At 45.1% G+C, this 21,367-nt stretch overlaps 1 protein-coding gene across 2 annotated transcripts in view; it reads right to left on the bottom strand.

Moving 5' to 3' along the window:
- Positions 1-20,337, bottom strand: part of LOC139553659 (serine/threonine-protein kinase PAK 6-like) — a 29,833-nt gene extending 9,496 nt beyond the window's left edge. For both annotated transcript variants that reach the window (XM_071366221.1, XM_071366222.1), the window contains exons 1-4: positions 19,892-20,337; positions 3,812-4,059; positions 2,028-2,639; positions 40-573 (exon numbers count right to left, since the gene is read on the bottom strand). In XM_071366221.1, coding sequence (XP_071222322.1) covers positions 40-573; positions 2,028-2,639; positions 3,812-4,015 — 1,350 coding nt within the window. In that variant the 5' untranslated portion in view covers positions 4,016-4,059; positions 19,892-20,337. The remainder of the gene's footprint in view (positions 1-39; positions 574-2,027; positions 2,640-3,811; positions 4,060-19,891) is intronic.
- Between the last annotated feature and the right edge of the window lie 1,030 nt (positions 20,338-21,367).

The following is a 21,367-nucleotide window of genomic DNA, read 5'->3' as shown; positions in this document are numbered from 1 at the left end:
GGGGTCATTGAGGATAGTTTTGACTGGAGGTCGTCATACCTCATTGAAAAGCAGCTCTCTACGTTGTTGTCTCCGCAGGTCCATCATCTTCACGGCCACCTGCCTGCCGCTGTGTTTCTCCCGAGCGATACACACCACCCCTGTGGACCCTTCTCCAATCTTCACAAAGTTCTCCAGGTACGACCGAGGGTCTCCCTTGTCCACCACCATGTTCAGGGCAGCCTTAAACTGTTTATGGGTCACCTTGGGGGGGTCTGGTGGCGGCCTCTGTGGGTGCTGAGGGGGTCTGAAGGCAGGGGAACATGTGCCTGGGGGGCTGTAGGCCAGGGAGCCGGTGGGGGAAGGCCGGAGCTGGGAGGGGCTGTCCTGCCCGGGGAAGGGAGCATTAGGGCAGCCTGAGTGTCTCAGAAAGGGGTCAGGGCCGTTGGGTCTCAGCCCCATGTTGGGAGACAGTCCCAGGGTGTAGCTGGCTGAGGAGCATACCGTCCTGTGGGGTCTGATGCCACTCATGAAGGGACTACTGGTGGTGCTGGGTAGGAAGCCTGACTGGTGGTGCCTCAGAGCCGACTCTTCCTGGACGATAACAAAGATAGAGAGAGATAGATATAGAGATAGAGATAGAGATAGAGATAGAGATAGAGAGAGAGAGAGAGAGAGAGAGAGAGAGAGAGAGAGAGAGAGAGAGAGAGAGAGAGAGAGAGAGAGAGAGAGAGAGAGAGAGGTAGAGTTGGCTGTCTTCCCAGGGACCCCTGGCTTGCTTTATTACTGGATGAAATTCACAGTGCTTCACTCTCACTATGCATTGACTTCACCTGGTGCGCTCCCTGCTAAAACGTTGCCATAGGTACCTCAATGTACCCTTGAGATTATGCTAAACATAGCATCTCTCAATGTTTACAAGCACATTGAAGCAATAAAGTCACAAATCATATTTTAGCATCCCGAAAAAACCAACAGCATTAATTGAGCAATCAACTGTAGAATGCAGGAATGCAGGCTGCTATAAGATGTAGGATTCCACCAAGTCAGTTCATCAAATTTCTGCTCTGCTTGAGTTGCCCCAGTCAACTGTAGGTGCTTTTATTGTGAAGTGGAAACGTCTAGGAGCAGCAATGGCTCAGCCGCAAAGCGGTAGGCCACACAAGCTCACAGAATGGGACCGCCGAGTGATGAAGCGCTTAAAAATTGTCGGTCCTCAGTTGCAACACTCACTACCAAGTTCCATACTGTCTCTGGAAGCAACTTCAGAACAATAACTGTTCCTTCGGGAGCTTCACGAAATGGGTTTTTCATGGCCGAGCAGCTGCACACAAGCCTAAGATCACCATGCGCAATGCCAAGAGTCGGCTGGACTGGTGTATAGCTCTCCGCCATTGGACTCTGGAGCAGTGGAAACGTGTTCTCTGGAGGGTTGAATCACGCTTCACCATCTGGCCGTCAAATGGACGAATCTGGGTTTTACAGATGCCAGGAGAACGCTACCCGCCCCAATGCATAGTGCTAAGTGTAAAGTTTGGTGGAGGAAGAATAATGGTCTGGGGCTATTTTACATGGTTTTGGGCTAAGCCCCTTAGTTCCAGTGAAGGGAAATCCTAACGATATAGCATACAATGACATTCTAGATGATTCTGTGCTTCCAACTTTGTGGCAACAGTTTGGGGAAGTCCCTTCCTGTTTCAGCATGACAATGCCCCATGCACAACGCGAGGTCCATACAGAAATGGTTTGTCGAGATTGTGGTGGAAGAACTTGACTGGCCTGCACAGAGCCCTGACCTCAACCCCATCAAACACCTTTGGGATGAATTGGAACGCCGACTGCGAGCCAGGCCTAATTGCCCAACATCAGTGCCCGACCTCACTAATGCTCTTGTGGCTGAATGGAAGCAAGTCCCCGCAGCAATGTTCCAACATCTAGTGGAAAGCCTTCTCAGAAGAGTGGAGGCTGTTATAGCAGCAAACGCGCTGGCCTATGACAATGTCCATCTAAAATATAGATGAGAGATTATGATTAAGTGATATGCTCACCTTCAGGTCGTAGGAGGAGTATGGTCTGCCAGGGCTGTTGTGGGAGTGGATGTAGAGGTTGGTGCTGTACTCCGGAGGGGGATGACCCCCATGGTCGGTATGCTGGACAGCCATGGCTGGGCTGAAGAAGAATGAGATGGGCCTCTGTTTTTGTGGCATAACCCTGGGCACCTGGAAGTCTCTCTTAACCATCAGTGTCTCTGTGGGGCTACCCACCTCACAGCTGATATAAGCCCCCTTAATAGGCACCTGCATTGGCTGGGATGGAGCCAGGGGTCCCTCCAGAGAGCTGATGCTCACTTCATAGGTGGACTTGGCCCTGGGGAGAACTCCGTTCGGCTGTAGGGTGATACTCGTCCCACTCTCACTGTGGATGTTATGAGCCCTGTCTCTCCACTGCTGCTGCTCCAGCTCATCTTCTCCCAGGTCTTCATACTGGTAGGTGTCCCCCTCCTTCACCTCCCCCAGCCTGCCCAGGGACTGGGCCCTTTTCCTGGCCGAAGGGCTGCTCTTCCTCAGGGAGTTGGAGCTGGTCACGGACAACCTGCTCATGTCGGAGATCATGGTTGAGATGTAGTCTCCATGACCGATCATACTCCCACGCACGATGGTCTGAAAGGAAAGCAGTAATGTTCAGCCAACCTGGAATGATTGTAACATACTGCACACAGGCACTTCTATTTTGCAATGTGGCTTGTATAAAAACTGTAATGACGGATAGATTCTTTCTGAAGAGTGAAATCTCAAGTAGCAAACATCGCAGTGGCGTAGAAAAAGAGCATTACCTTGCCCTGACAGAACAAGATGACAGACTTAAAAAATGTGTTGGGCAAAGGGCCTACCAGTTGAACCTATTAGAGAAAGGCCAATTGGCTGATTACTCAATCTCTGGTTAAAGTAAAGTTCTGTTCATCATCACAAGAGTCTCCTATGTTTCTCTGTCTTTGGAATGGTGCTCTGGTCAGCTCTCACAGCTGCATAGGTAACTTAGCCAAACTAATTAACATCCCACTGCAAATTCTTTACAAATGACAAAATTGAGAATTATTGTACAAATGTCTCAAATGTAATAATTATTTTTGTAACCTCGCCAACCTTTGCCTCTGTCGGAAATGCTACATTATTTACAGAACACAAGTCTCCCCTGTACTACCAATTCAATCCTGATGATCCTGTTAAAACCATGACCTTGCTTCAGAAGCTGACACTGGGATTTTGAAATGCAAAACTGAAATGTATCCAATGGTGATAATGAAAATGTGTTGTGTTTTTATAAGGGGCATATCGGCATGAGTATTCAGCCTAGTGCAGAAATCCTTAGATTTGCAGGCTTTTTCGCTCACTGGCATTTCCACTGCTGTACCTGCACTTTCTATCCCTCAGCCATGGATCGTTATTATTTTCCTGCATGGAGTAATAAATCTTGGAGACTTCAAGGATTCGCGTTGTACAGTCAATGTACACAGCAGGGTCATTAGCTGAGCCCCGTGATAGATAAGAAAGCAATATGACAGGGAGAACAGTAAGTGTTGTCAACCACACTGCCATCACTGGACTAGGGAAACTTTAGACTACAAAAGCAGGGTAACTCTGCTGAAGATCTAAAGGGCGTTATAGCCTCTGATAAAAACACTTTTGATGGAGGGTTTTGAGGCTTACTAAAACTGGAATATTCTCAGAAATAAAATCCTACACATTCTCAGCTCTTTTTGTCTGTTAGATAATACGTTCAGAGAAAAAAAACTGTGCAAACAGGAAAGTGAGCTGAGAATAAGGTCCAGTACCTTCTTTGGCTTGAGCTCCACGGAGGTGATCCGGGAGGGGTCCACCATAGGCTTGGGCCTACGGAGGTTCTCTATCAGACTGTGCCATTGGGTCGGCAGGCCCACAAAGCAGCACCGCTTGGCGTCAAACGAGGTGTGCACCCGATGCTCAAAGTTCTTTGGTGTTGAGATCTCTGGCCTCTTCTTTTTCTTCTTACGAAACATCGTCAGGTCCAGAAGACTGACAGCTTGCAAAACTCAAGACGGCCCTGCACAGACAAGAAATAGACACATTCAATACATTATTTTTCTAAATTAGCAGCTACTGTTGTTACCATTGATGAAGTCACTTACAACTTCTTTAATCTATGAACAGTCAATTATACATCAATGTGTACGTTGAAGTGACTATACCATCATCAGACACTTCCATTAGAAAACAAAATACAAGTGAATAAACTCCAATCTGTCGGTCTAAAAAATATTCTCTCCGTGATATGTCCATCTTCCAGACTGGCTTTCTGTCTGTCATTTGCTTTTGTGCCTTATAACCTGTCTTAGGGGGACAGGTTTGTAAGCCTGTGTGTAATGAAGGATATCTGGCTTATTCATTCTCTGTTTGCCCTTTTACTGACGAGCACACAGTCGGCCTGGCCAGAGCCCACAGGCTTTCAGTGCATTAGGAGGAAAACACAAATAGTCCACCCACCATAACCCCTAACTTCCCTATGCTGGAGTCTACCCACCATAACCCCTAACTTCCCTATGCTGGAGTCTTCCACCATAACCCCTAATGTTCCTATGCTGGAGTCTACCACCATAACCCCTAATGTCCCTATGCTGGAGTCTACCACCATAACCCCTAATGTCCCTATGCTGGAGTCTACCACCATAACCCCTAATGTCCCTATGCTGGAGTCTACCACCATAACCCCTAATGTCCCTATGCTGGAGTCTACCACCATAACCCCTCTTCCCTATGCTGGAGTCTACCACCATAACCCCTAATGTCCCTATGCTGGAGTCTACCACCATAACCCCTAATGTCCCTATGCTGGAGTCTACCACCATAACCCCTAATGTCCCTATGCTGGAGTCTACCACCATAACCCCTAATGTCCCTATGCTGGAGTCTACCACCATAACCCCTAATGTCCCTATGCTGGAGTCTACCACCATAACCCCTCTTCCCTATGCTGGAGTCTACCACCATAACCCCTAATGTCCCTATGCTGGAGTCTACCACCATAACCCCTAATGTCCCTATGCTGGAGTCTACCACCATAACCCCTAATGTCCCTATGCTGGAGTCTACCACCATAACCCCTCTTCCCTATGCTGGAGTCTACCCACCATAACCCCTAGTCCCTATGCTGGAGTCTACCACCATAACCCCTTATGTCCCTATGCTGGAGTCTACCACCATAACCCCTAATGTCCCTATGCTGGAGTCTACCACCATAACCCCTAATGTCCCTATGCTGGAGTCTACCACCATAACCCCTAATGTCCCTATGCTGGAGTCTACCACCATAACCTCTAGTCCCTATGCTGGAGTCTACCACCATAACCTCTAGTCCCTATGCTGGAGTCTACCACCATAACCCCTAATGTCCCTATGCTGGAGTCTACCACCATAACCCCTAATGTCCCTATGCTGGAGTCTACCACCATAACCCCTAATGTCCCTATGCTGGAGTCTACCACCATAACCCCTAATGTCCCTATGCTGGAGTCTACCACCATAACCCCTAGTCCCTATGCTGGAGTCTACCACCATAACCTCTAGTCCCTATGCTGGAGTCTACCACCATAACCCCTTATGTCCCTATGCTGGAGTCTACCACCATAACCCCTAATGTCCCTATGCTGGAGTCTACCACCATAACCCCTAATGTCCCTATGCTGGAGTCTACCACCATAACCCCTAGTCCCTATGCTGGAGTCTACCACCATAACCTCTAGTCCCTATGCTGGAGTCTACCACCATAACCCCTAATGTCCCTATGCTGGAGTCTACCACCATAACCCCTCTTCCCTATGCTGGAGTCTACCACCATAATCCCTAATGTCCCTATGCTGGAGTCTACCACCATAACCCCGAATGTTCCTATGCTGGAGTCTACCCACCATAACCCCTAGTCCCTATGCTGGAGTCTACCACCATAACCCCTTATGTCCCTATGCTGGAGTCTACCACCATAACCCCTAATGTCCCTATGCTGGAGTCTACCACCATAACCCCTAATGTCCCTATGCTGGAGTCTACCACCATAACCCCTAATGTCCCTATGCTGGAGTCTACCACCATAACCTCTAGTCCCTATGCTGGAGTCTACCACCATAACCTCTAGTCCCTATGCTGGAGTCTACCACCATAACCCCTAATGTCCCTATGCTGGAGTCTACCACCATAACCCCTAATGTCCCTATGCTGGAGTCTACCACCATAACCCCTAATGTCCCTATGCTGGAGTCTACCACCATAACCCCTAATGTCCCTATGCTGGAGTCTACCACCATAACCCCTAGTCCCTATGCTGGAGTCTACCACCATAACCTCTAGTCCCTATGCTGGAGTCTACCACCATAACCCCTTATGTCCCTATGCTGGAGTCTACCACCATAACCCCTAATGTCCCTATGCTGGAGTCTACCACCATAACCCCTAATGTCCCTATGCTGGAGTCTACCACCATAACCCCTAATGTCCCTATGCTGGAGTCTACCACCATAACCCCTAATGTCCCTATGCTGGAGTCTACCACCATAACCCCTAATGTCCCTATGCTGGAGTCTACCACCATAACCCCTAATGTCCCTATGCTGGAGTCTACCACCATAACCCCTAATGTCCCTATGCTGGAGTCTACCACCATAACCCCTAATGTCCCTATGCTGGAGTCTACCACCATAACCCCTAATGTTCCTATGCTGGAGTCTACCACCATAACCCCTAATGTCCCTATGCTGGAGTCTACCCACCATAACCCCTAATGTCCCTATGCTGGAGTCTACCACCATAACCCCTAATGTCCCTGTGCTGGAGTCTACCACCATAACCCCTAATGTCCCTATGCTGGAGTCTACCCACCATAACCCCTAGTCCCTATGCTGGAGTCTACCACCATAACCCCTAGTCCCTATGCTGGAGTCTACCACCATAACCCCTAATGTCCCTATGCTTGAGTCTACCACCATAACCCCTAATGTCCCTATGCTGGAGTCTACCACCATAACCCCTAATGTCCCTATGCTGGAGTCTACCACCATAACCCCTAATGTCCCTATGCTGGAGTCTACCACCATAACCTCTAGTCCCTATGCTGGAGTCTACCACCATAACCTCTAGTCCCTATGCTGGAGTCTACCACCATAACCCCTAATGTCCCTATGCTGGAGTCTACCACCATAACCCCTTATGTCCCTATGCTGGAGTCTACCACCATAACCCCTAATGTCCCTATGCTGGAGTCTACCACCATAACCCCTAATGTCCCTATGCTGGAGTCTACCACCATAACCCCTAGTCCCTATGCTGGAGTCTACCACCATAACCTCTAGTCCCTATGCTGGAGTCTACCACCATAACCCCTTATGTCCCTATGCTGGAGTCTACCACCATAACCCCTAATGTCCCTATGCTGGAGTCTACCACCATAACCCCTAATGTCCCTATGCTGGAGTCTACCACCATAACCCCTAGTCCCTATGCTGGAGTCTACCACCATAACCTCTAGTCCCTATGCTGGAGTCTACCACCATAACCCCTAATGTCCCTATGCTGGAGTCTACCACCATAACCCCTAATGTCCCTATGCTGGAGTCTACCACCATAACCCCTCTTCCCTATGCTGGAGTCTACCACCATAATCCCTAATGTCCCTATGCTGGAGTCTACCACCATAACCCCGAATGTTCCTATGCTGGAGTCTACCCACCATAACCCCTAGTCCCTATGCTGGAGTCTACCACCATAACCCCTTATGTCCCTATGCTGGAGTCTACCACCATAACCCCTAATGTCCCTATGCTGGAGTCTACCACCATAACCCCTAATGTCCCTATGCTGGAGTCTACCACCATAACCCCTAATGTCCCTATGCTGGAGTCTACCACCATAACCCCTAATGTCCCTATGCTGGAGTCTACCACCATAACCCCTAATGTCCCTATGCTGGAGTCTACCACCATAACCCCTAGTCCCTATGCTGGAGTCTACCACCATAACCTCTAGTCCCTATGCTGGAGTCTACCACCATAACCCCTTATGTCCCTATGCTGGAGTCTACCACCATAACCCCTAATGTCCCTATGCTGGAGTCTACCACCATAACCCCTAATGTCCCTATGCTGGAGTCTACCACCATAACCCCTAATGTCCCTATGCTGGAGTCTACCACCATAACCCCTAATGTCCCTATGCTGGAGTCTACCACCATAACCCCTAATGTCCCTATGCTGGAGTCTACCACCATAACCCCTAATGTCCCTATGCTGGAGTCTACCACCATAACCCCTAATGTCCCTATGCTGGAGTCTACCACCATAACCCCTAATGTCCCTATGCTGGAGTCTACCACCATAACCCCTAATGTTCCTATGCTGGAGTCTACCACCATAACCCCTAATGTCCCTATGCTGGAGTCTACCCACCATAACCCCTAATGTCCCTATGCTGGAGTCTACCACCATAACCCCTAATGTCCCTGTGCTGGAGTCTACCACCATAACCCCTAATGTCCCTATGCTGGAGTCTACCCACCATAACCCCTAGTCCCTATGCTGGAGTCTACCACCATAACCCCTAGTCCCTATGCTGGAGTCTACCACCATAACCCCTAATGTCCCTATGCTTGAGTCTACCACCATAACCCCTAATGTCCCTATGCTGGAGTCTACCACCATAACCCCTAATGTCCCTATGCTGGAGTCTACCACCATAACCCATAATGTCCCTATGCTGGAGTCTACCACCATAACCCCTAATGTCCCTATGCTGGAGTCTACCACCATAACCCCTAATGTCCCTATGCTGGAGTCTACCACCATAACCCCTAATGTCCCTATGCTGGAGTCTACCACCATAACCCCTAGTCCCTATGCTGGATTCTACCACCATAACCCCTAGTCCCTATGCTGGAGTCTACCACCATAACCCCTAGTCCCTATGCTGGAGTCTACCACCATAACCCCTAGTCCCTATGCTGGAGTCCACTATAACCCCATCCCCGTCCTTATGCTAATGAAGAAGCACGACTTTCTCTGGCTTCTAGGGAAAGTGACCTCTCAAGTTTTAGATATAAAGCCCTCTGCACTGCATTGACCCCTACCTTTTGACAAAATGAAATGTTACTTGTTAAACCAAATCTCTTTCTCTGAGCAATTGTATTAGTATAAAATGAGTGGCATAGTGTAAGCTAGGGACACTGCTGTCATTAATCTTATATGTACAATGAGGTCTGCAATTATTGACACCATTGATAAAGACGAGTGAATATGACAGTATAAAATGTATTATAAAAAATACTGAGCTATATTGTATACAACAAGACAAATCGGAAATTATGTTATTTTATACTAATTTAATTGCCCAGAGAAAGAGATTTGTTTAACAAGTAACATTTTATTTTCTCAAAAGGTAGGGGTCAGAATTATTGACATACCTTTCAATAACCTTTTGCAATGGACATCTCTGTCTCTGGCCTTGAAACCCATTGAAAACGTGTGGTTTGAATTGAAGAGGGCAGTCCATAAGTGCAGACTAAGGATATCAAGGATCTGAAAGATCCCTCCCAGTGTGTTCTCCAACTCCTAAAACATTTTAGAAAAGGCTCAGTGCTGTTATCCTCGCAAGGTGAGGTATTGAAAGGTATTGAAAACAAGGATGTCAATAATTTTGACCCCTACCTCTTTGAGAAAATGTTTTATTACTTTGTATTAGTATAAAATACTTGTTTCGAGCATACAAAAGAGCTCAGTATTTGAATGATTTATTTCATACCATAAGTTTTGCTCATCTTTATCAAGTGTCAATAATTTCGGACTCCACTGTATCTACTGTACCACGATACAGTAATCAGTTATATTACATATCATTTCCTTCACCCACATTTACGTGTCCATAATTAGTTGAAAATATAATGCTGCATATGAGCTGCTCTTTGATAAAGTCTTGTTGGAGAACTGATGAATGTTTGTCAGAACATCATATGGGAACATGGCTGGTGGCCCACTGTAACAAGTTCTCATGACACGCCATCACATTGAACACAACAAAGATACCATCAGTAGAATACGCAACATCTGCCGTGATGCATTGTGGGAGTTGAGGAAATCACTACTGCAGCGTTCTCCAACTTGGCATGCAATCACACTGGCAGCCTCCTCTGCTCTCCTCCGCCAGACAGCCCTCTAATCAGCTGTAGTGACCCTTGTTATGACTAACCACTGCATGCCAACAGCCCTGTCTTCACCCTGGCACCAGAGTGGAGAGGCCCCCAGTCACACTTCAGATAAACCTGATTTATAAAGGGAGAGATGGGGGGGAAGGTGGGGACAAGGTTGAGGGAGTAGAGTAGCAATGCTGGGAGGGAGCAATGTCCCCCTCCAAGGATAATTCCATCACAAGGCTAAAGTGCTAAGTGTTGCATAAGCGTATCATTCTGTGCTCTCCCTATGTACATACTGTGGAGCTGAGAAGGAATTTAATTTAATTCCATCTGACAGGGACACTATGGCGTGAGGGAGGCTGTCGGGAGGTGTGAGTGGGTGATATGGAGGATGGAGCTGGGACCACAGAGCAGGGTAAACCTGGCTGTGGTTTCAGACATGGACCTAGTTTTTCACTCTAAAACATGAAAAGGGTTTTAAGGCCTGTTTGTCTTTTGAGTTTGAGTAACGAAAGGCTCGAAATAGACAGAAAATACACAACTGTTTTTTTGTTTTTTTCACTCCATATGCCCGGTTCTCTGGTTCTGTGTCTGTTCAGCACTGTGAAGTGCAGATGTTGGCAGTACTGAGCAAAATATTTATACACTACGCTTGTGTTTCCTGTACAAGCAGATCAATCAATATTTACTCATGAGTGAAATGCAAACTGCTACAGTCGTCCGATGCCAGTGATAATGGGATGATATCGTCACAAACAGAATAGCTGCTCTCACTGCTCTGTGCTATTCTATGAGGCATCATTGCCATGCAGACCTGCAGATAACAGAACACAACAGCATTCATTATAGATCACTGTATTCCTTCTATGTGTTTCCATTCGGAATACATGGACATTACAAAGTAAAGAACCAAGTATTTGGACCCAAATAAAAAAACACAGTATCTTTATTCATGTTCAACAAAATTAATTGCAAAGTAGGAGCTGAATATTGGTTTACAAGCTGTAATAACATGCATCTGCACTTATACCGACCTCTCAAAATCTACTAAACTTATGAATGTCCAGATAACAATATCTTATAGATTTTTCAGCCCATAGGAAAAGAAATATACATGCATGTGGAGCTAAACTTGCACTTGCTGTAATAATGGTTTCTGGTCACATACCTCTGAACTACAGGGACTTGACCTCATGCCTCAGCAGCTTGGCTTGAATCCTACCAAAGTGCTGAAGCAAAACTTCGGCAGGTGCTGTCAAGGATATCAAAAGCCAAAGAGGATGAGGCAATTCTAAATTGTGCTACACTGGTTTATTTCTTTCTAACTCCATGAACACACCAGCAATATAGCATGAATCCAAATATCTGCCATGAACACAGAACCAATCACGTGTCTCTTTGACAATTTACTTTTAAACGATTGATGGTTCAGAACAAACAATCATTTAAAATCACTTGTCAAAGGGACACATGCTAAATCTTTAGCAGTCGTACTGGCCTACTTTGGTTAGAAGGCATACTTACTCTAGTAGTACAGTGACAGTCTGACCAATAATCACTCCTGAGATTTAGCCTTTCTCACTTCTAATTTGTATGAATTACAGCCCCATTTTTCAAACAGACAGCCTATAATTCTAGTATGTCAGTGGGCCTGTAAACAACATACCTCAGACCCCAAACATACCTTCACACCCTACGCTCATCTCCAGATCTAACAACAGCCATACTCCCTGTGAGCAGCTTTAACAGGCAGACAAGCCTCAGTTATCCCGTCAATCCATTATGGACAGGACTGGTGAGGGATAGCTTATGCACCCCCCTACCGTAGTTATATCAGCCAGATTGGAGATGTTGAGTGGGAGGGGGTAGAAAGAGATAGAGAGATAAGAGAGGTATTGGATTTGAGTCCGCCAAGCTCAAGTGAACGTTTTCCCTATTTTGCCCTGATTCCATTTCTATCTTGTTTTGGCAGGCTTGTACTGATGTATGGAGAGTGTAGGTAACTATGCTTGTAGGATTAGTAGCGTGTGTTCAGCCCTCCTCTGATCCAATTTTAGGACACAGTTTCTCCTGACGCATGTTTGTTGTGCACAAGATTTGTGTCAAATTTTGAGGTGTGGGTGGGAGAAAGGACAGAAGGTAATCCTCTTTCTGTTTGTCAATGCAGAAATAAGCCAAACGCAAGGCTAAATAGCACAGCTGGATCTGTGCCGTGCTCTTCTATCAGCTTCATCATGATGACCATTTTGCCCTTTGAGTGTAATGAGACTGTGTTGTCCCTCAAGGGGGCCGGGGGTGGAGGGGTCTGTCTTCTCAGCGCATACACGCACGCACACACACACGAACGAATGCACACACGAACGAATGCACACACGAACGAATGCACGCGCACACACACACACACACACACACACACACACACACACACACACACACACACACACACACACACACACACTCTGAGGGTAAGAGAAAGGTAAACAAGAACTGGACGTGACTGGACGGCACAATTTCAGTGTTTATGACTGTGGTTGATGCTGTCCTTTCATTCAGTAGGACTGCCTGTTTTTTCTAAAAAGTCACTTCTAGAGGCAATAACAGAGATGAGTCAACATGCAATAGCGTGATGATTATTGTGTTAAACAGGTGTAATGAAGCTAGATTCATATGAGACAAAAAGACACACTCCCTACGTGTATATTTCATTAATAGGTGGTCTGATGTATCATGCAAGTCGTGTGCAAGCAAAAAGCGAGACACGCTATAGAACCTGCACTAAGTTAATTGTTGCCAGAGTGTGACTGTGTGACTGTGCTCCCAGCAGCCGTGTTATAGCATGCTAGACAGTAGAGTCACTAGGGACAGACCTTCCTCAAAGAGGGAAAATTTATTTTATTTGCTGATAATCAATAATCATGTTACAATTACTCAATATAACAGGAGCTATTTGAGCAGAGGGCACAGGACACTAAAATACAGCATATTCAAGGAGATGAATTACACACATCAAATGTGGTATAAGAGCTGGACAAAAATAAAATGCTATGAAAATAAAGAAGGTTAATTTGTGCTTGCTGCTCCCAAGTGTGGTCTTTATTTGAGCTAGTGCTACAACAACAGCATTTCCTAACCGTATTACTGTATCGCTAGCTCAATTAAAGACCACACTTAGGAGCAGAACCAGATTCATTTCACATTCACGCTGCAGTTTATTAAAGTAAAGTCTTGGTGGCTCTAAAAAGAACAATATTTAAGAAAAGTGAGAATGTAAAATTCACTGAACTACGTCATCTGTCCCTGCAAGAGATAAAGACTCCTGTAAAGTAAATAAGTCAGAACTGTTTCAACCTTCTTCTGCAGTGAGCTAAATCATTGTTTCTTGGTAGTCCTAAACAAATCTACTTTGAAACCAAAGTATACACCTCCCACACATGGCTATGGGCCTAAAAAAAACAAGACACCTGTACAATGTCAGATATAGTGTTGAAATGTATTACATTTTGAGTTTGCATCCCAATATTACACTTTATATACATCACAGAAGACTGAAATATAACAAAACCGTTTGACATGGAAACACTGTATTTTCTGTGTTACATTTTTTTATTGTTTATTAATTATGAAACATATGAAAAACATTCCACCCATGAGGTCACTGGTCATTAGACTGCATCAACCACGGAAATTCTGGTTAGAAAAAAAACCTGAATGATTTTTCATCATGTTTTTAGTCACTGAATGAATATGGAGCCAGAGACAGGACAATACATAAATGTCCTTATCCAACAACTTTGTGCTTTCTGAGCTTGTAGGGTAGACACAGTGCATGACTGCACATCACTTTTGGTTGAATGTTCATAGTATGGAGTGGAGGAATAGTCTGAGAGAAGGAACAGACCAAAGAGAGAGAGAGAACGAGAGGGGAAGGGGGGTATTGAGTGAGGGCTGTCACTGTCGCCTGCCACTGACGTTTCACTTGTTTTGCTGTCTCACTTTATTATCTTGCTGCATGTTGTCATCCCTCCTCAACACCAAGAGACTGAATGTCTTTATAGGTCAACCTTGACTGGCTTCGCTGGCTGTAAACAAGCCGTGATAAGAGGGATTTGAGAAGAGCACGGGGAGCTTGACAAAGAATATACATCATTCTGCCTGAATTAGATTGGGCCTGGAGAATCTGTGCCAGTAGGTATGAGAGAAAATGGCTTTGTTCTCCACTAGGCCAGAGTCGATGAAACACTAACATGTACGAGTCATGTACATTAAAAGTTAGCTCTTATCTACCGCAAGAACTTTGACATAATGACATTGTAAATGCAGCACCTCTCAAGTCTTCATCTCTGATGTGCTATTCACTGCATGTCTACAGGGATGCTGCTGACACATGCCTGTACCAAATGAGTGCTCTAATGAGTCCTAGCCCCCAAACCGCCTGGCCCTATATTGTACTTCTAACTGTACCACAGGCCTATAGGCAGTAGGGAAGTAAAGTGTACTACTGACCCGCACTCTGTCTAATTTATGATGCTCCTGGCTTCCACCAGTCCTTTAAACAATCTGACTCTCAGCAGATAAAGTCGTGTCATCTGGCCGGATCAATGAAACAGGTCAAATGGCCTCTCAGGGGTCTAATTTATTGATGCATTGGGCCTCCCTAGCGAGCTTTACTGTACACCCTTCTCCCTATGAAGCCATGATTCATCTTTCACCGCTCCATCCTCAGCGCTCCTCTCCCAGGGACAAAATGACAAAGATTTTTTAATCTCCCATGTTGTCAATTTGCGGCAGCTCAGTTCTTCTTCCTTCATCCAGTATGGCCGCTGTCTCATCACACAATGTGACTGCTGGGCACCCTGTCCTCATTTTACTTGGTCATGGCCATTGGCCACAGTAAGCTTTTAATAACCACTCTCCTCTCCTCATCTCTCCTCTCTTTTTATCTCCTCTCCTCTCCCCTAGCGGACATGACTGCTAAGCAAGCATTCCTCTGGCAGGCCAACATGTGCTCACAGTGCAGGGCTGTATGGTAAGGGTACATACAGTATGGGAAGAAGTATGTCCCAGCAGCACCTGTGTGCTTCTCCATGGGGTCCGTCTGTCACCCTCCCAGCTGTACCTGAGACAGGCCAGATCATTTGTCATCGCTCTGACAGCACTCTAAGGCAGTGCTAGACCGTGAAGGAAAAAATGATAAAAAAGGCTCCAAAAGAAGTAATGATGTGAGACGAGGACCCATGAGTGTGCATGACGCGTCACTCACCCTCAGCTAACATACTGTATGTCCATCTGGCTTTGTGTGGAATATTAAAACTCTCCTTTCATCTGCTCTTTCTCTCCCTCCCTCCCTGGCCTTCTTGAATATCAGTAAGAAACCTGAGACACAAACACATGGCGTGTTCGTTACCGCTGGCTGTGGTATACAGAGTGACCAAGCTGTAACCTCCCCCACCAATGAATTAAACATACTTACAAAATGTAGAATGGGGTAAATTAATGACTGATCAAGTTGCATGAGTGCTGATTATTGATTAACCTCAATTAATCCTCCAGCACCTAGGAGTGGAGCCTCTGCTACTCCTAACCTTCTCTGGTTTGGGGGAGCTGAGCTCTATAGATCTGTTGATCCAGGATGTCCCAGAGATGTCCCAGGCTCTAACTGACCCTTAGCCTGCTAGGTAACAGACACATCCCTGTGCTGTGCTGCAGGTGCACAGGGGCCATTGAGCTGAGTCAAACGGGGTCAACTACTCACAACTTTATTTATGGTGTGAGAGGTAAGTGCTGTATGTCATACTGCTGCAGTCAGACGGGAATACACCCTCTTAAGGCGAGGGGCAGTATCCTGAATTCCGGATGACTGACGTGCCCAAAGTAAAACTGCCTGTTACTCAGGTCCAGAAGCTAGGATGTGCATATAATTGGTAGCATTGGATAGAAAACACGCTGAGGTTTCTAAAACTGTTAAAATAATGTTTGTGAGTATAACAGAACTGATATGGCAGCCGAAAACCCGAGGAAAGTCCATCTGGACATTTTTTTTTGAGGTCACAGGCCATTTCAATGCTAGCCTATGGGATATACAAAAAAGGACCCAGATTGCAGTTCCTATGGCTTCCACTAGATGTCAACAGTCTTTAGACAGGGTTTCAGGCTTGTTTCTTGAAAAACGAGCAAGTAGATGTAGTTTATGCAAGGTGTCCCTCATTAGAAAAGTAGTCTTGTTGCGCGCGTGAATGAGGTGCACACTCTTCGTTATTTATCTTCCCTATTGAACATACTACTCTCCGTATTAAATATGATCATTTATTTAGATATTAGAGTACCTGAGGATTAATTAGAAACATCCTTTGACTTGTTTGGACAAACTTTACCAGTAACTTTTTGGATTCGTTTGTATGCATGTTGAATGAGTGGATTACTGAAATCAATGGCGCCAACTAAACAGACTTTTTTGGATATAAAGAAGGACTTTATCAAACAAAACAACCATTCATTGTGTAGCTGGGACCCTTGGGATTGCAAACAGAGGAATATCTTCAAAGGTAAGTGATTTATTTTATCGCTATTTGTGATTTTGTGACGCCTGTGCTGGTTTGAAAAAGTATTTTTATGTGGGGCGCTGTCGTCAGATAATAGCATGGTATGCTTTCGCCGTAAAGCCTTTTTGAAATCTGAGAGTTAAGCTTTTAAATTATATAAGACACTTGTATTTTCATGAATGTTTAATATTACTATTTATGTATTTTGAATTTCACGCTCTGCAATTTCACAGGATGTTGTCGTAGTGGAACGCTAGCGGGACACCTAGCCGCAAGTAACTGTCCAGTGAAAATCTCACTTTAAAAGTTAATATTCTGTTAACTCATACCCAAATAATGTATTTGTGGCCAAAGCATAATTTGGAGGTAAAAAAAACACTTCAAAAACCCAACCACAAACTGGCTGTTTAAAAAATGCTTGCTATTTCCTCATAGAGGATGATGTCATCTTCCTGAGGAAGACAAGCAGGTCAATAAGTGGTGCAACACACACTAAACAGAAATTAATCACCCACAACTCAAAATTGAAAACAGGCTACCTAAGTATGGCTCCCAATCAGAGACAACGATAGACAGCTGCCTCTGATTGGAAACCACACCAGGCCAAACACATAGAAAACCAACAACATAGAAAAAAAGAACATAGACTGCCCACCCTAGTCACACCCTGGCCTAACCAAAATAGAGAAGAAAAAAAACCTCTCTATAGCCAGGGCGTGACAATTCTGTTGTTTGGGAACGCTCACACCATTTCAACACAGAAAAGCTGCTTTGTAACATAATGTCACGTTCCTGACCTGTTTTCTGTTGTTTTGTATGTGTTTAGTTGGTCAGGGCGTGAGTCGGGGTGGGCATTCTATGTTTTGTGTTTCTATGTTGGGTGCAATGTGTTGCCTGATATGGTTCTCAATTAGGGGGCAGGTGTTTTACGTTTCCTCTGATTGAGAACCATATTAAGGTAGGCTGTTCACACTGTTTGTGGGTGGTTGTCTTCCGTGTCTGTATGTCTACTACACGGGACTGTTTCGTTTGTCGTTCGTGTATGTAGTCTGTTCCTGTTCGTGCGTTCTTCGTATATTGTAAGTTCTCAAGTCCAGGTCTGTCTACATCGTTTATTTTTTTTGTAGTTTGTTAAAGTGTTTTCGTGTTTCGTCTTTACTTTAATAAACATCATTATGTCCACATTCAACGCTGCGTTTTGGTCCGACCCTTACGAGGAGGAGGAATTAGACAGCCGTTACACATAAAAAAGCTGCTTTGTAACATAAAATAAAAAGTACTTCTTCTTTTAACCTATATTGTAATTAATTATAGGTCATATTTCAGAGAAATCTGGAAACACTGGACAGTTACTTTAAGACATAATTGTCAGTGTGTCCCTCCAGGGCATGTAGTTAGAGTCCTAACCACTGGTCACAGTAAAGAGAAATCCATCAATGTTTGACTGTACCAGCAATCCCATGAAAACTATATACCATTATATTCTCTAAATGATTTAATTACTTAAAACAAGACTAGTATGGCGTAGACTATTACAATAATGCAATCTACAGTATAAGACCTTGTGAAATGACATGACTGTTTAACTGTGTCACGCCCTGACCTGAGTATTCTTTGTTTTCTTTATATTTTTGGTTAGGTCAGGGTGTGACGAGGGTGGTTTGTGTGTTTTTGTCTCGTCTAGGGTGTTTGTACTGTCTAGGGTTATTTTGTAGATTTATGGGGTTGTGTTCATTCTAGGTGTTTATGTAAGTCTATGGTTGCCTAGATTGGTTCTCAATTAGAGGCAGGTGTTTATCGTTGTCTCTGATTGGGAACCATATTTAGGCAGCCATGTTCTTTGGGTATTTTGTGGGTGATTGTTTCCTGTGTCAGTGTTTGTGCCACACGGGACTGTTTCGGTTTGTTAACGTTTATTGTTTTTGTATTTGTGTTCATGTTCAGTTTTCCCTATTAAAACATGGACACCTACCACGCTGCGTATTGGTCCGATCCTTGCTACACCTCTTCAGAGGAAGAAGAGGACGACAGCCGTGACAAACTGTCAGTCTGCCACTGGGTCTCTGCCTTTGACTGAATATGTATTCTCTGTCATCAATTCCACAGAGTACTGTACAGTAAGTGCTTGACTTGGAATGAAATAGGTGCCGGGACTCATTTTGGGTGTGCTGGTACAGTTTATATTTAGGTGCAGGAACTCCACAATACTTTTGAGCTAATATTCTATAAGAGGAACAGGAGCTCAAGCAGTAGAAAATGTGAGGTGCCGGTCCTCAGCAGAGCTCCTGCCCAAGTCAAGCACTGTGTACAGTACAACCATCATGACTCACAAAAGGAACATGTTTTGTGCATGTTCTCACAGAGCAGAAGAAAGCTTATGTGGATGCCTTCCCTCGGCATCCACGTAAGCATAACAATACATGCAGCAGCTGGATCCAATTCAACTCAGTGTTCGTCTGATATAAAGCTATAGAGTTCACCTGAGCACTCAGCTCACAGTCACAGATAAGGACAGATGCATAGTGACAACAATAAGCACCTCTATTGTCAGTGCATACATGTAATCAGCATTAAATGCTATAGCTTTGTCTGTATTATCTTCACATGATTAATTCTGTCAAAACTCTGTTTGCTCACCAGCTAAACTGAGGTTACATATTTTCAACAGAAGCTGAGGACAGAGAGAGGGATGGAGGGAGAGAGAGAACGTGGGGTGGGTGGGCAGAAGGTGAATGCAGCTCCTTTCTGAGATGCAGCCTTTCCCAGAATCCAACACATCACCCAATCAGCTTTTCATAGTATTTTCTTCTCTCCCTTATTACCACATGGGCATACTGCATTCTGCTCTGTCTCTCTCTCTCTCTCTCTATATATATATATATATCTATCTCTCTCTCTCTCCCTCCCCCTCTCTTTCTCTGTCACTCTCTCCCTCTGTATTTGCATCTCCTCCACCAACGCTGTTGCCTGCAGACGTCAGACACACACACACACACACACACACACACACACACACACACACACACACACACACACACACAGTAGCCCGCTCTTTATCAATGGAGCTAAGCCTCTTTTTCTTTTTTCTCCCCAATGCCCCCATCCCCAGAGGGAATACACAGGGTCTGTGGAGGGAGAAATTAGTGCTATAAAAACAGCAGGCTCCTTACCTTGCGGTTCGCTGAAAAGGAGAGCCTCTCCTCCAGGAAGGGAAGAGGCTTGCGAGCAAGTGCGCACACACACATTAACTGTACACAAGCACTCGTTATACACACCCGTCACACAAACCCCCACACAGGAATATACACACACACACAGTCGAGGAGGGCTGGCTCTCAAGCAGGCACACACTGCAGGCTGCTGCTTGCTTGAGAAAGCTTGACGCGTTCCTCCCTCCAGGCAGACGCACACACTGCCATCTCAATGGCTCTTTTTTGGGGATGATTCATCCCCAGCTTCCTCCGTGGCTAACAACTTGTCCGTGTGCCGCTACACCGCTGCCTGCTCCTGGGGACACAGGGTGGCCAGTGAAAGGGACAAAACCAGAGAAGAAAGGCAGTATCCAGGATGAGAGACTATCACAGCCATACAGAGAGCTTCTTCCCTCCCCCCTCTCTCTCTCTCTCTCTCTCTCTCACACACACACCCCTTCCCACTCTCTCTCGCTCCCTTTATCACCTCCCTCCCTCCTCCCACCCTCTCATTGGGCTATCTTTGCAGTGGCCCTAAATTGATAGCAGTGTGCCGTGTGTGTCTGTTTAGGCTGGTTTCCAATGACTGAAAAGAAAGGAGAGCTGCTGTATACATCATCTGGGATACGTTTCATCCACCTGGCCCCCCTGCCCTTCTGCCCCACATGAGGGGGTGATAGGATAACAGTGGCAGTAACCGAAGGTGACGTTTTCTTTCTGCCCAGTCAACGGATGCATTATCCATGTTAATGACAGGGTCAGAGATGGGAGCGTGACCAGAGAGGGCTATTTGTGTGGCTGGTTATTATGACTCATCCTAATCTCAAATATGATCCAATCTCCGTTTCTCTCTGAATTTATGACCTAAGGATTAACATGTTAACACTAAAATTACGCTGAGGGAAATCCTCATGTCAGCATAATCATTTAGGATTACCATTATCGTTATTCCCTTCTGCACAATTTCTAACCTAGCTGTAGACTCCATTGCATTTAATAATACATATTCAGCCCCAGCTATATATATTAGCATAAAGATCGACTATTTTAATCAAACACAACATATCTGTGAAAAAAGGAGAAAGACTATAGTAACAAAAAAAAGCAGAAGAATGAGAAAATGAAATGCATAGCAGAAATAGCCTGCCAAACAACATTTAAAACACTGTAAATTATGGTCATTTAGAACACAGTACCACCTCGTCATTTAGAAAACTGTAATACCTGGTCATTTAGAACACTAATACCTGGTCATTTAGAACCCTGTAATACCTGGTCATTTAGAACACTGTAATACCTGGTCATTTAGAACACTAATACCTGGTCATTTAGAACCCTGTAATACCTGGTCATTTAGAACCATGTAATACCTGGTCATTTAGAACACTGTAATACCTGGTCATTTAGAACACTGTAATACCTGGTCATTTAGACCACTGTAATACCTGGTCATTT

This window comes from Salvelinus alpinus, chromosome 25 (assembly GCF_045679555.1).
Source record: "Salvelinus alpinus chromosome 25, SLU_Salpinus.1, whole genome shotgun sequence".
Taxonomy (NCBI): Eukaryota; Metazoa; Chordata; class Actinopteri; order Salmoniformes; family Salmonidae; genus Salvelinus; species Salvelinus alpinus.
The sequence above is the reverse complement of the archived record's forward strand: the minus strand, read 5'-3'. Positions and strand labels throughout refer to the sequence as shown.